Raw genomic sequence first — 16,056 nt, forward strand, 5'->3', positions numbered from 1 at the left:
CTTTTTTTCTTAAAAAACGACATAGTATAGTAAGGCTTTTTTTCTTAAACGACATAGTATAGTAAGGCTTTTTTTCTTAAAAAACGACATAGTATAGTAAGGCTTTTTTTCTTAAACGACATAGTATAGTAAGGCTTTTTTTCCTATAAAAAACGACATAGTATAGTAAGGCTTTTTTTCTTTAAAAAAACGACAGTATAGCAAGGCTTTTTTTCTTAAAAAACGACATAGTATAGTAAGGCTTTTTTTCCTTAAACGACATAGTATAGTAAGGCTTTTTTTCTTAAAAAACGACATAGTATAGTAAGGCTTTTTTCTTAAAAAATGACATAGTATAGTAAGGCTTTTTTTTCGTAAAAAACGACATAGTATAGTAAGGCTTTTTTTCTTAAACGACATAGTATAGTAAGGCTTTTTTTCTTAAACGACATAGTATAGTAAGGCTTTTTTTCTTAAAAAACGACATAGTATAGTAAGGCTTTTTTTCTTAAAAAACGACATAGTATAGTAAGGCTTTTTTTCTTAAACGACAGTATAGTAAGGCTTTTTTTTTCTTAAAAAGCGACATAGTATAGTAAGGCTTTTTTCTTAAAAAATGACATAGTATAGTAAGGCTTTTTAAATTAAAAAACGACATAGTATATTAAGGCCTTTTTTCTTATAAAAAACGACATAGTATAGTAAGGCTTTTTTTCTTAAAAAAACGACATAGTATAGTAAGGCTTTTTTTCTTAAAAAAACGACATAGTATAGTAAGGCTTTTTTTCTTAAAAAACGACATAGTATAGTAAGGCTTTTTTTCTTAAACGACAGTATAGTAAGGCTTTTTTTTTCTTAAAAAGCGACATAGTATAGTAAGGCTTTTTTCTTAAAAAATGACATAGTATAGTAAGGCTTTTTAAATTAAAAAACGACATAGTATATTAAGGCCTTTTTTCTTATAAAAAACGACATAGTATAGTAAGGCTTTTTTTCTTAAAAAAACGACATAGTATAGTAAGGCTTTTTTTCTTAAAAAAACGACATAGTATAGTAAGGCTTTTTTTCTCAAAAAACGACATAGTATAGTAAGGCTTTTTTTTTCTTAAAAAACGACATAGTATAGTAAGGCTTTTTTCTTAAAAAAATACATAGTATAGTAAGGCTTTTTTCTTAAAAAATGACATAGTATAGTAAGGCTTTTTTTCTTAAACGACATAGTATAGTAAGGCTTTTTAAATTAAAAAACGACATAGTATATTAAGGCTTTTTTTCTTATAAAAAACGACATAGTATAGTAAGGCTTTTTTTCTTAAAAAAACGACATAGTATAGTAAGGCTTTTTTTCCTTAAAAAACGACATAGTATGGTAAGGCTTTTTTTCTTAAACGACATAGTATAGTAAGGCTTTTTTTCTTAAAAAACGACATAGTATAGTAAGGCTTTTTTTTCTTAAAAAGCGACATAGTATAGTAAGGCTTTTTTCTTAAAAAATGACATAGTATAGTAAGGCTTTTTAAATTAAAAAACGACATAGTATAGTAAGGCTTTTTAAATTAAAAAACGACATAGTATATTAAGGCTTTTTTTCTTAAACGACATAGTATAGTAAGGCTTTTTTTCTTAAAAAAGCGACATAGTATAGTAAGGCTTTTTTTTTCTTAAAAAACGACATAGTATAGTAAGGCTTTTTTTCTTAAAAAAACGACATAGTATAGTAAGGCTTTTTTTCTTAAAAAACGACATAGTATAGTAAGGCTTTTTTTTTTCTTAAAAAACGACATAGTATAGTAAGGCTTTTTTTCTTAAACGACATAGTATAGTAAGGCTTTTTTTCTTAAAAAACGACATAGTATAGTAAGGCTTTTTTTTCTTAAAAAACGACATAGTATAGTAAGGCTTTTTTTCTTAAACAACATAGTATAGTAAGGCTTTTTTTCTTAAAAAACGACATAGTATAGTAAGGCTTTTTTTTCTTAAACGACATAGTATAGTAAGGCTTTTTTTTTTTTAAAAACGACATAGTATAGTAAGGCTTTTTTTCTGAAACGACTTAGTAAAGTAAGGCTTTTTTTCTTAAACGACATAGTATAGTAAGGCTTTTTTTCTTAAACGACATAGTATAGTAAGGCTTTTTTTCTTAAACGACATAGTATAGTAAGGCTTTTTTCTTAAAAAATGACATAGTATAGTAAGGCTTTTTAAATTAAAAAACGACATAGTATAGTAAGACTTTTTTTTCTTAAAAAGCGACATAGTATAGTAAGGCTTTTTTCTTAAAAAATGACAGTATAGTAAGGCTTTTTAAATTAAAAAACGACATAGTATATTAAGGCTTTTTTTCTTATAAAAAACGACATAGTATAGTAAGGCTTTTTTTCTTAAAAAAACGACATAGTATAGTAAGGCTTTTTTTCTTAAAAAAACGACATAGTATAGTAAGGCTTTTTTTCTCAAAAAACGACATAGTATAGTAAGGCTTTTTTTTCTTAAAAAACGACATAGTATAGTAAGGCTTTTTTCTTAAAAAATGACATAGTATAGTAAGGCTTTTTAAATTAAAAAACGACATAGTATATTAAGGCTTTTTTTCTTATAAAAAACGACATAGTATAGTAAGGCTTTTTTTTCTTAAACGACATAGTATAGTAAGGCTTTTTTTCATAAAAAACGACATAGTATAGTAAGGCTTTTTTTCTTAAAAACGACATAGTATAGTAAGGCTTTTTTTTCTTAAAAAACGACAAAGTATAGTAATTCTTTTTTTCTTAAACGACATAGTATAGTAAGGCTTTTTTTTCTTAAAAAGCGACATAGTATAGTAAGGCTTTTTTTCTTAAAAAACGACAGTATAGTAAGGCTTTTTTTTTTAAACGACATAGTATAGTAAGGCTTTTTTCTTAAAAAAATACATAGTATAGTAAGGCTTTTTTCTTAAAAAATGACATAGTATAGTAAGGCTTTTTTTCTTAAACGACATAGTATAGTAAGGCTTTTTTTTCTTAAAAAACGACATAGTATAGTAAGGCTTTTTTTCTTAAAAAACGACATAGTATAGTAAGGCTTTTTAAATTAAAAAACGACATAGTATATTAAGGCTTTTTTTCTTATAAAAAACGACATAGTATAGTAAGGCTTTTTTTCTTAAAAAGCGACATAGTATAGTAAGGCTTTTTTCTTAAAAAATGACATAGTATATTAAGGCTTTTTTCTTAAAAAACGACATGGTATATTAAGGCTTTTTTTCTTAAAAAACGACATAGTATAGTAAGGCTTTTTTTCTTCAAAAACGACATAGTATAGTAAGGCTTTTTTCTTAAAAAACGACATAGTATAGTAAGGCTTTTTTAATTAAAAAACGACATAGTATTTTAAAGCTTTTTGCTTAAAAAACGACATAGTATAGTAAGGCCTTTTTTTCTTAAAAAACAACATAGTATAGTAAGTCTTATTTTCTTAAAAAACGACATAGTATAGTAAGGCTTTTTTTCTTAAAAAACGACATAGTATAGTAAGGCTTTTTTTTCTTAAAAAGCGACATAGTATAGTAAGGCTTTTTTCTTAAAAAATGACATAGTATAGTAAGGCTTTTTAAATTAAAAAACGACATAGTATAGTAAGGCTTTTTTTTCTTAAAAAACGACAAAGTATAGTAATTCTTTTTTTCTTAAACGACAGTATAGTAAGGCTTTTTAAATTAAAAAACGACATAGTATCTTAAGGCTTTTTTTCTTATAAAAAACGACATAGTATAGTAAGGCTTTTTTTCTTATAAAAAACAACATAGTATAGTAAGGCTTTTTTTCTTAAAAAAACGACATAATATAGTAAGGCTTTTTTTCTTATAAAAACGACATAGTATAGTAAGGCTTTTTTTCTTAAAAAACGATATAGTTTAGTAAGGCTTTTTTTCTTATAAAAAACGACATAGTATAGTTAGGCTTTTTTTCTTTAAAAAACGACATAGTATAGTAAGGCTTTTTTTCTTAAAAAACGACATAGTATAGTAAGGCTTTTTTTCTTAAACGACATAGTATAGTAAGGCTTTTTTTCTTATAAAAAACGACATAGTATAGTAAGGCTTTTTTTCTTAAAAAAACGACATAGTATAGTAAGGCTTTTTTTCTTAAAAAACGACATAGTATAGTAAGGCTTTTTTTCTTAAAAAACGACATAGTATAGTAAGGCTTTTTTTTTCTTAAAAAACGACATAGTATAGTAAGGCTTTTTTTCTTAAACGACATAGTATAGCAAGGCTTTTTTTCTTAAAAAACGACATAGTATAGTAAGGCTTTTTTTCTTAAACGACATAGTATAGTAAGGCTTTTTTTCTTAAAAAACGACATAGTATAGTAAGGCTTTTTTTCTTAAACGACATAGTATAGTAAGGCTTTTTTTCTTAAAAAAACGACATAGTATAGTAAGGCTTTTTTTCTTTAAAAAAACGACATAGTATAGTAAGGCTTTTTTTCTTAAAAAACGACATAGTATAGTAAGGCTTTTTTTCTTAAACGACATAGTATAGTAAGGCTTTTTTTCTTAAAAAACGACATAGTATAGTAAGGCTTTTTTCTTAAAAAATGACATAGTATAGTAAGGCTTTTTAAATTAAAAAACGACATAGTATATTAAGGCTTTTTTTCTTATAAAAAACGACATAGTATAGTAAGGCTTTTTTTCTTAAACGACATAGTATAGTAAGGCTTTTTTTCATAAAAAACGACATAGTATAGTAAGGCTTTTTTTTCTTAAAAAACGACATAGTATAGTAAGGCTTTTTTTTCTTAAAAAACGACATAGTATAGTAAGGCTTTTTTTTCGTAAAAAACGACATAGTATAGTAAGGCTTTTTTTCTTAAACGACATAGTATAGTAAGGCTTTTTTTCTTAAACGACATAATATAGTAAGGCTTTTTTTCTTAAACGACATAGTATAGTAAGGCTTTTTTTCTTAAAAAACGACATAGTATAGTAAGGCTTTTTTTCTTAAAAAACGACATAGTATAGTAAGGCTTTTTTTCTTAAACGACATAGTATAGTAAGGCTTTTTTTCTTAAAAAACGACATAGTAAAGTAAGGCTTTTTTTCTTAAAAAACGACATAGTATAGTAAGGCTTTTTTTTCTTAAAAAACGACATAGTATAGTAAGGCTTTTTTTTCTTAAAAAACGACATAGTATAGTAAGGCTTTTTTTCTTAAAAAACGACATAGTATAGTAAGGCTTTTTTTCTTAAAAAACGACATAGTATAGTAAGGCTTTTTTTTCTTAAAAAACGACATAGTATAGTAAGGCTTTTTTTTCTTAAAAAACGACAAAGTATAGTAATTCTTTTTTTCTTAAACGACAGTATAGTAAGGCTTTTTTTTCTTAAAAAGCGACATAGTATAGTAAGGCTTTTTTCTTAAAAAATGACATAGTATAGTAAGGCTTTTTAAATTAAAAAACGACATAGTATAGTAAGGCTTTTTAAATTAAAAAACGACATAGTATATTAAGGCTTTTTTTCTTATAAAAAACGACATAGTATAGTAAGGCTTTTTTTCTTAAAAAAACGACATAGTATAGTAAGGCTTTTTTTCCTTAAAAAACGACATAGTATGGTAAGGCTTTTTTTCTTAAACGACATAGTATAGTAAGGCTTTTTTTCTTAAAAAACGACATAGTATAGTAAGGCTTTTTTTTCTTAAAAAGCGACATAGTATAGTAAGGCTTTTTTCTTAAAAAATGACATAGTATAGTAAGGCTTTTTAAATTAAAAAACGACATAGTATAGTAAGGCTTTTTAAATTAAAAAACGACATAGTATATTAAGGCTTTTTTTCTTAAACGACATAGTATAGTAAGGCTTTTTTTCTTAAAAAAGCGACATAGTATAGTAAGGCTTTTTTTTCTTAAAAAACGACATAGTATAGTAAGGCTTTTTTTCTTAAAAAACGACATAGTTTAGTAAGGCTTTTTTTCTTAAAAAAGCGACATAGTATAGTAAGGCTTTTTTTTCTTAAAAAACGACATAGTATAGTAAGGCTTTTTTTTCTTAAAAAACGACATAATATAGTAAGGCTTTTTTTCTTAAACGACATAGTATAGTAAGGCTTTTTTTCTTAAAAAACGACATAGTATAGTAAGGCTTTTTTTTCCTTAAAAAACGACATAGTATAGTAAGGCTTTTTTTCTTAAACGACATAGTATAGTAAGGCTTTTTTTCTTAAAAAACGACATAGTATAGTAAGGCTTTTTTTTCTTAAAAAACGACATAGTATAGTAAGGCTTTTTTTCTTAAACGACATAGTATAGTAAGGCTTTTTTTCTTAAAAAACGACATAGTATAGTAAGGCTTTTTTTTCTTAAACGACATAGTATAGTAAGGCTTTTTTTTCTTAAAAAACGACATAGTATAGTAAGGCTTTTTTTCTTAAACGACTTAGTAAAGTAAGGCTTTTTTTCTTAAACGACATAGTATAGTAAGGCTTTTTTTCTTAAACGACATAGTATAGTAAGGCTTTTTTTCTTAAACGACATAGTATAGTAAGGCTTTTTTCTTAAAAAATGACATAGTATAGTAAGGCTTTTTAAATTAAAAAACGACATAGTATAGTAAGGCTTTTTTTTCTTAAAAAGCGACATAGTATAGTAAGGCTTTTTTCTTAAAAAATGACATAGTATAGTAAGGCTTTTTAAATTAAAAAACGACATAGTATATTAAGGCTTTTTTTCTTATAAAAAACGACATAGTATAGTAAGGCTTTTTTTCTTAAAAAAACGACATAGTATAGTAAGGCTTTTTTTCTTAAAAAAACGACATAGTATAGTAAGGCTTTTTTTCTCAAAAAACGACATAGTATAGTAAGGCTTTTTTTTTCTTAAAAAACGACATAGTATAGTAAGGCTTTTTTTCTTAAAAAACGACATAGTATAGTAAGGCTTTTTTCTTAAAAAATGACATAGTATAGTAAGGCTTTTTAAATTAAAAAACGACATAGTATATTAAGGCTTTTTTTCTTATAAAAAACGACATAGTATAGTAAGGCTTTTTTTCTTAAACGACATAGTATAGTAAGGCTTTTTTTCATAAAAAACGACATAGTATAGTAAGGCTTTTTTTTCTTAAAAACGACATAGTATAGTAAGGCTTTTTTTTCTTAAAAAACGACAAAGTATAGTAATTCTTTTTTTCTTAAACGACATAGTATAGTAAGGCTTTTTTTTCTTAAAAAGCGACATAGTATAGTAAGGCTTTTTTTCTTAAAAAACGACAGTATAGTAAGGCTTTTTTTCTTAAACGACATAGTATAGTAAGGCTTTTTTCTTAAAAAAAATACATAGTATAGTAAGGCTTTTTCTTAAAAAATGACATAGTATAGTAAGGCTTTTTTTCTTAAACGACATAGTATAGTAAGGCTTTTTTTTCTTAAAAAACGACATAGTATAGTAAGGCTTTTTTTCTTAAAAAACGACATAGTATAGTAAGGCTTTTTTTCTTAAAAAACGACATAGTATATTAAGGCTTTTTTTCTTATAAAAAACGACATAGTATAGTAAGGCTTTTTTCTTAAAAAATGACATAGTATATTAAGGCTTTTTTCTTAAAAAACGACATGGTATATTAAGGCTTTTTTTCTTAAAAGACGACATAGTATAGTAAGGCTTTTTTTCTTCAAAAACGACATAGTATAGTAAGGCTTTTTTCTTAAAAAACGACATAGTATAGTAAGGCTTTTTTAATTAAAAAACGACATAGTATTTTAAAGCTTTTTGCTTAAAAAACGACATAGTATAGTAAGGCCTTTTTTTCTTAAAAAACAACATAGTATAGTAAGTCTTATTTTCTTAAAAAACGACATAGTATAGTAAGGCTTTTTTTCTGAAAAAACGACATAGTATAGTAAGGCTTTTTTTTCTTAAAAAGCGACATAGTATAGTAAGGCTTTTTTCTTAAAAAATGACATAGTATAGTAAGGCTTTTTAAATTAAAAAACGACATAGTATAGTAAGGCTTTTTTCTTAAAAAATGACATAGTATAGTAAGGCTTTTTAAATTAAAAAACGACATAGTATATTAAGGCTTTTTTTCTTATAAAAAACGACATAGTATAGTAAGGCTTTTTTTCTTAAAAAAACGACATAGTATAGTAAGGCTTTTTTTCTTAAAAAACGACATAGTATAGTAAGGCTTTTTTTTCTTAAAAAACGACATAGTATAGTAAGGCTTTTTTTCTTAAACGACATAGTATAGTAAGGCTTTTTTTCTTAAACGACATAGTATAGTAAGGCTTTTTTTCTTATAAAAAAACGACATAGTATAGTAAGGCTTTTTTTTCAAAAAAAACGACATAGTATAGTAAGGCTTTTTTTCTTAAAAAACGACATAGTATAGTAAGGCTTTTTTCTTAAAAAAGTGACATAGTATAGTAAGGCCTTTTTTTCTTAAAAAACGACATAGTATAGTAAGGCTTTTTTTCTTAAAAAACGACATAGTATAGTAAGGCTTTTTTTTCTTAAAAAACGACATAGTATAGTAAGGCTTTTTTTCTTATAAAAAACGACATAGTATAGTAAGGCTTTTTTTCTTAAAAAAACGACATAGTATAGTAAGGCTTTTTTTCTTAAAAAACGACATAGTATAGTAAGGCTTTTTTTCTTAAACGACATAGTATAGTAAGGCTTTTTTTCTTAAAAAACGACATAGTATAGTAAGGCTTTTTTTTCTTAAAAAGCGACATAGTATAGTAAGGCTTTTTTCTTAAAAAATGACATAGTATAGTAAGGCTTTTTAAATTAAAAAACGACATAGTATAGTAAGGCTTTTTAAATTAAAAAACGACATAGTATATTAAGGCTTTTTTTCTTAAACGACATAGTATAGTAAGGCTTTTTTTCTTAAAAAAGCGACATAGTATAGTAAGGCTTTTTTTTCTTAAAAAACGACATAGTATAGTAAGGCTTTTTTTCTTAAAAAACGACATAGTTTAGTAAGGCTTTTTTTCTTAAAAAAGCGACATAGTATAGTAAGGCTTTTTTTTCTTAAAAAACGACATAGTATAGTAAGGCTTTTTTTTCTTAAAAAACGACATAATATAGTAAGGCTTTTTTTCTTAAACGACATAGTATAGTAAGGCTTTTTTTCTTAAAAAACGACATAGTATAGTAAGGCTTTTTTTTCCTTAAAAAACGACATAGTATAGTAAGGCTTTTTTTCTTAAACGACATAGTATAGTAAGGCTTTTTTTCTTAAAAAACGACATAGTATAGTAAGGCTTTTTTTTCTTAAAAAACGACATAGTATAGTAAGGCTTTTTTTCTTAAACGACATAGTATAGTAAGGCTTTTTTTCTTAAAAAACGACATAGTATAGTAAGGCTTTTTTTTCTTAAACGACATAGTATAGTAAGGCTTTTTTTTTCTTAAAAAACGACATAGTATAGTAAGGCTTTTTTTCTTAAACGACTTAGTAAAGTAAGGCTTTTTTTCTTAAACGACATAGTATAGTAAGGCTTTTTTTCTTAAACGACATAGTATAGTAAGGCTTTTTTTCTTAAACGACATAGTATAGTAAGGCTTTTTTCTTAAAAAATGACATAGTATAGTAAGGCTTTTTAAATTAAAAAACGACATAGTATAGTAAGGCTTTTTTTTCTTAAAAAGCGACATAGTATAGTAAGGCTTTTTTCTTAAAAAATGACATAGTATAGTAAGGCTTTTTAAATTAAAAAACGACATAGTATATTAAGGCTTTTTTTCTTATAAAAAACGACATAGTATAGTAAGGCTTTTTTTCTTAAAAAAACGACATAGTATAGTAAGGCTTTTTTTCTTAAAAAAACGACATAGTATAGTAAGGCTTTTTTTCTCAAAAAACGACATAGTATAGTAAGGCTTTTTTTTCTTAAAAAACGACATAGTATAGTAAGGCTTTTTTTCTTAAAAAACGACATAGTATAGTAAGGCTTTTTTCTTAAAAAATGACATAGTATAGTAAGGCTTTTTAAATTAAAAAACGACATAGTATATTAAGGCTTTTTTTCTTATAAAAAACGACATAGTATAGTAAGGCTTTTTTTCTTAAACGACATAGTATAGTAAGGCTTTTTTTCATAAAAAACGACATAGTATAGTAAGGCTTTTTTTTCTTAAAAACGACATAGTATAGTAAGGCTTTTTTTTCTTAAAAAACGACAAAGTATAGTAATTCTTTTTTTCTTAAACGACATAGTATAGTAAGGCTTTTTTTTCTTAAAAAGCGACATAGTATAGTAAGGCTTTTTTTCTTAAAAAACGACAGTATAGTAAGGCTTTTTTTCTTAAACGACATAGTATAGTAAGGCTTTTTTCTTAAAAAAAATACATAGTATAGTAAGGCTTTTTCTTAAAAAATGACATAGTATAGTAAGGCTTTTTTTCTTAAACGACATAGTATAGTAAGGCTTTTTTTTCTTAAAAAACGACATAGTATAGTAAGGCTTTTTTTCTTAAAAAACGACATAGTATAGTAAGGCTTTTTTTCTTAAAAAACGACATAGTATATTAAGGCTTTTTTTCTTATAAAAAACGACATAGTATAGTAAGGCTTTTTTCTTAAAAAATGACATAGTATATTAAGGCTTTTTTCTTAAAAAACGACATGGTATATTAAGGCTTTTTTTCTTAAAAGACGACATAGTATAGTAAGGCTTTTTTTCTTCAAAAACGACATAGTATAGTAAGGCTTTTTTCTTAAAAAACGACATAGTATAGTAAGGCTTTTTTAATTAAAAAACGACATAGTATTTTAAAGCTTTTTGCTTAAAAAACGACATAGTATAGTAAGGCCTTTTTTTCTTAAAAAACAACATAGTATAGTAAGTCTTATTTTCTTAAAAAACGACATAGTATAGTAAGGCTTTTTTTCTGAAAAAACGACATAGTATAGTAAGGCTTTTTTTTCTTAAAAAGCGACATAGTATAGTAAGGCTTTTTTCTTAAAAAATGACATAGTATAGTAAGGCTTTTTAAATTAAAAAACGACATAGTATAGTAAGGCTTTTTTCTTAAAAAATGACATAGTATAGTAAGGCTTTTTAAATTAAAAAACGACATAGTATATTAAGGCTTTTTTTCTTATAAAAAACGACATAGTATAGTAAGGCTTTTTTTCTTAAAAAAACGACATAGTATAGTAAGGCTTTTTTTCTTAAAAAACGACATAGTATAGTAAGGCTTTTTTTTCTTAAAAAACGACATAGTATAGTAAGGCTTTTTTTCTTAAACGACATAGTATAGTAAGGCTTTTTTTCTTAAACGACATAGTATAGTAAGGCTTTTTTTCTTATAAAAAAACGACATAGTATAGTAAGGCTTTTTTTTCAAAAAAAACGACATAGTATAGTAAGGCTTTTTTTCTTAAAAAACGACATAGTATAGTAAGGCTTTTTTCTTAAAAAAGTGACATAGTATAGTAAGGCCTTTTTTTCTTAAAAAACGACATAGTATAGTAAGGCTTTTTTTCTTAAAAAACGACATAGTATAGTAAGGCTTTTTTTTCTTAAAAAACGACATAGTATAGTAAGGCTTTTTTTCTTATAAAAAACGACATAGTATAGTAAGGCTTTTTTTCTTAAAAAAACGACATAGTATAGTAAGGCTTTTTTTCTTAAAAAACGACATAGTATAGTAAGGCTTTTTTTCTTAAACGACATAGTAGAGTAAGGCTTTTTTTCTTAAAAAACGACATAGTATAGTAAGGCTTTTTTTCTTAAAAAAACGACATAGTATAGTAAGGCTTTTTTTCTTAAAAAACGACATAGTATAGTAAGGCTTTTTTTCTTAAACGACATAGTATAGTAAGGCTTTTTTTCTTAAACGACATAGTATAGTTAGGCTTTTTTTCTTAAAAATGACATAGTATAGTAAGGCTTTTTTTCTTAAAAAGCGACATAGTATAGTAAGGCTTTTTTCTTAAAAAATGACATAGTATATTAAGGCTTTTCTCTTAAAAAACGACATGGTATATTAAGGCTTTTTTTCTTAAAAAACGACATAGTATAGTAAGGCTTTTTTTCTTCAAAAACGACATAGTATAGTAAGGCTTTTTTCTTAAAAAACGACATAGTATAGTAAGGCTTTTTTAATTAAAAAACGACATAGTATATTAAAGCTTTTTGCTTAAAAAACGACATAGTATAGTAAGGCTTTTTTTTTCTTAAAAAACAACATAGTATAGTAAGGCTTTTTTTCTTAAAAAACGACATAGTATAGTAAGGCTTTTTTTCTTAAAAAACGACATAGTATAGTAAGGCTTTTTTTTCTTAAAAAACGACATAGTATAGTAAGGCTTTTTTTCTTAAACGACATAATATAGTAAGGCTTTTTTTCTTAAAAAACGACATAGTATAGTAAGGCTTTTTTTTCTTAAAAAGCGACATAGTATAGTAAGGCTTTTTTCTTAAAAAATGACATAGTATAGTAAGGCTTTTTAAATTAAAAAACGACATAGTATAGTAAGGCTTTTTTCTTAAAAAATGACATAGTATAGTAAGGCTTTTTAAATTAAAAAACGACATAATATATTAAGGCTTTTTTTCTTATAAAAAACGACATAGTATAGTAAGGCTTTTTTTCTTAAAAAAACGACATAGTATAGTAAGGCTTTTTTTCTTAAAAAAAACGACATAGTATAGTAAGGCTTTTTTTTCTTAAAAAACGACATAGTATAGTAAGGCTTTTTTTCTTAAACGACATAGTATAGTAAGGCTTTTTTTCTTATAAAAAACGACATAGTATAGTAAGGCTTTTTTTCTTAAAAAACGACATAGTATAGTAAGGCTTTTTTCTTAAAAAAGTGACATAGTATAGTAAGGCCTTTTTTTCTTAAAAAACGACATAGTATAGTAAGGCTTTTTTTCTTAAACGACATAGTATAGTAAGGCTTTTTTTCTTAAAAAACAACATCGTATAGTAAGGCTTTTTTTCTTAAAAAACGACATAGTATAGTAAGGCTTTTTTTCTTAAAAAACGACATAGTATAGTAAGGTTTTTTTTTCTTAAAAAACGACATAGTATAGTAAGGCTTTTTTTTTCTTAAAAAACGACATAGTATAGTAAGGCTTTTTTTTCTTAAAAAACGACATAGTATAGTAAGGCTTTTTTTCTTAAACGACATAGTATAGTAAGGCTTTTTTTCTTAAAAAACGACATAGTATAGTAAGGCTTTTTTTTCTTAAAAAACGACAGTATAGTAAGGCTTTTTTATCTTAAAAAACGACATAGTATAGTAAGGCTTTTTTTCTTAAACGACATAGTATAGTAAGGCTTTTTTTCTTAAACGACATAGTATAGTAAGGCTTTTTTCTTAAAAATGACATAGTATAGTAAGGCTTTTTAAATTAAAAAACGACATAGTATATTAAGGCTTTTTTTCTTATAAAAAACGACATAGTATAGTAAGGCTTTTTTTTCTTAAAAAAACGACATAGTATAGTAAGGCTTTTTTTCTTAAAAAAAAGACATAGTATAGTAAGGCTTTTTTTTCTTAAAAAACGACATAGTATAGTAAGGCTTTTTTTTCTTAAAAAACGACATAGTATAGTAAGGCTTTTTTTTCTTAAACGACATAGTATAGTAAGGCTTTTTTTCATAAAAAACAACATAGTATAGTAAGGCTTTTTTTTCTTAAAAAACGACATACTATAGTAAGGCTTTTTTTCTTAAAAAACGACAAAGTATAGTAATTATTTTTTTCTTAAACGACATAGTATAGTAAGGCTTTTTTTTCTTAAAAAGCGACATAGTATAGTAAGGCTTTTTTCTTAAAAAATGACATAGTATAGAAAGGCTTTTTAAATTAAAAAACGACATAGTATATTAAGGCTTTTTTTCTTATAAAAAACGACATAGTATAGTAAGGCTTTTTTTCTTTAAAAAATGACATAGTATAGTAAGGCTTTTTTTCTTAAAAAACGACATAGTATAGTAAGGCTTTTTTTCTTAAAAAACGACATAGTATAGTAAGGCTTTTTTTTCTTAAAAAACGACAAAGTATAGTAATTCTTTTTTTCTTAAACGACAGTATAGTAAGGCTTTTTTTTCTTAAAAAGCGACATAGTATAGTAAGGCTTTTTTCTTAAAAAATTACATAGTATAGTAAGGCTTTTTAAATTAAAAAAGACATAGTATATTAAGGCTTTTTTTCTTATAAAAAACGACATAGTATAGTAAGGCTTTTTTTCTTAAAAAAACGACAGTATAGTAAGGCTTTTTTTCTTTAAAAAACGACATAGTATAGTAAGGCTTTTTTTCTTAAACGACATAGTATAGTAAGGCTTTTTTTCTTAAAAAACGACATAGTATAGTAAGGCTTTTTTTCTTAAAAAACGACATAGTATAGTAAGGCTTTTTTCTTAAAAATGACATAGTATAGTAAGGCTTTTTAAATTAAAAAACGACATAGTATATTAAGGCTTTTTTTCTTATAAAAAACGACATAGTATAGTAAGGCTTTTTTTCTTAAACGACATAGTATAGTAAGGCTTTTTTTCTTAAAAAACGACATAGTATAGTAAGGCTTTTTTTTCTTAAAAAACGACAAAGTATAGTAATTCTTTTTTTCTTAAACGACATAGTATAGTAAGGCTTTTTTTTCTTAAAAAGCGACATAGTATAGTAAGGCTTTTTTCTTAAAAAATGACTTGGTATAGTAAGGCTTTTTAAATTAAAAAACGACATAGTATATTAAGGCTTTTTTTCTTATAAAAAACGACATAGTATAGTAAGGCTTTTTTTCTTTAAAAAACGACATAGTATAGTAAGGCTTTTTTTCTTAAAAAACGACATAGTATAGTAAGGCTTTTTTTCTTAAAAAACGACATAGTATAGTAAGGCTTTTTTTCTTAAAAAACGACATAGTATAGTAAGGCTTTTTTTTCTTAAAAAACGACAAAGTATAGTAATTCTTTTTTTCTTAAACGACATAGTATAGTAAGGCTTTTTTTTCTTAAAAAACAACTTAGTATAGTAAGGCTTTTTTCTTAAAAAATGACATAGTATAGTTAGGTTTTTTTTTCTTAAAAAATGACAGTGTAGTAAGGCTTTTTTTCTGAAAAAAACGAAAGTATAGTAAGGCTTTTTTTCTTTAAAAACTACATAGTATAGTAAGGCTTTTTTCTTTAAAAAAGGCATAGAATAGTAAGGCTTTTTTCTTTAAAAATGACATAGTATAGTAAGGCTTTTTAAATTAAAAACGACAGTATATTAAGGCTTCTTCTAGTACTCTATATATTTCTAGCAAAGCAGTACGTCTTGGGAATTTGCGTCAATTTCCTTTAATGGAGCAGCTTGCGAAAATATCCCCAACTATTCACCCGTCACCTAAATGTGTTGCTGTACAGCAGTCCACAAGGGATGCTGTGACCGATTATGACCAACGATCTAATGGCATTTCTCAAGTGGATTCCTAATATTATGCAAGCCCAATTCATGTGGAAAGAAAAGTCCACACAGCTGGAATGAAGTGTCCCTTTTTGAAAGTGAATCCTGCCAGACAATGCTCTATCAACCTGCTGTTTGCCATACTAGCATATGAGACTCTTGGTATTTGAGAATCTCTTTTGCTGAATGAGTTGGATTTTTCGGCTCATTCGGCTACATTTGAAATTTCGACACTCAACATCTCCCTCCTCTCAGCAGTCGTCAAAACATTTCAACTAACAGTTAAACTTATTTCTAATATTTGTTAACAACCTTTTTAACAGCTCCATGGGTCGGTCTTTCGTTATTTCGGTGGCTGAGCACATTGAAGAAAATAAATTATAAATGGCTCCCTGGTGTCCGTGATTAAAATGATGGTGAACTTACCCCTGAGACAACCAGCTCGCCTCCCAGATTTTGAACCTCAGCCTTGACTTTGCTGCAAATGTTGAGCTGGTGGCAATACAAGGCGATACGCTGCAGATAGGCAAGGAGGTCCTGCTTGCAGGTCGAGTCCGGGCACTGCGAAAAATAAAGATAACATGTTCACAAATCTGGTATATACATTTGTATCAAAATGGACCATATTTGCTAGTATTTTAACAGCTTGTGGGTGGTTGCAATCAATCAAATTTGTC

General features: G+C 26.1%; 1 protein-coding gene across 2 annotated transcripts in view; it reads right to left on the reverse strand.

Annotated features, from left to right (window-relative positions):
• ctnna1 (catenin (cadherin-associated protein), alpha 1) overlaps window positions 1-16,056 on the reverse strand; it is a 57,982-nt gene that overhangs the window by 9,400 nt on the left and 32,526 nt on the right. For both annotated transcript variants that reach the window (XM_077609309.1, XM_077609310.1), the window contains exon 17: window positions 15,806-15,940. In XM_077609309.1, coding sequence (XP_077465435.1) covers window positions 15,806-15,940 — 135 coding nt within the window. The remainder of the gene's footprint in view (window positions 1-15,805; window positions 15,941-16,056) is intronic.

This window comes from Stigmatopora argus, chromosome 9, assembly GCF_051989625.1.
Source record: "Stigmatopora argus isolate UIUO_Sarg chromosome 9, RoL_Sarg_1.0, whole genome shotgun sequence".
In the NCBI taxonomy this organism is placed as follows: Eukaryota; Metazoa; Chordata; class Actinopteri; order Syngnathiformes; family Syngnathidae; genus Stigmatopora; species Stigmatopora argus.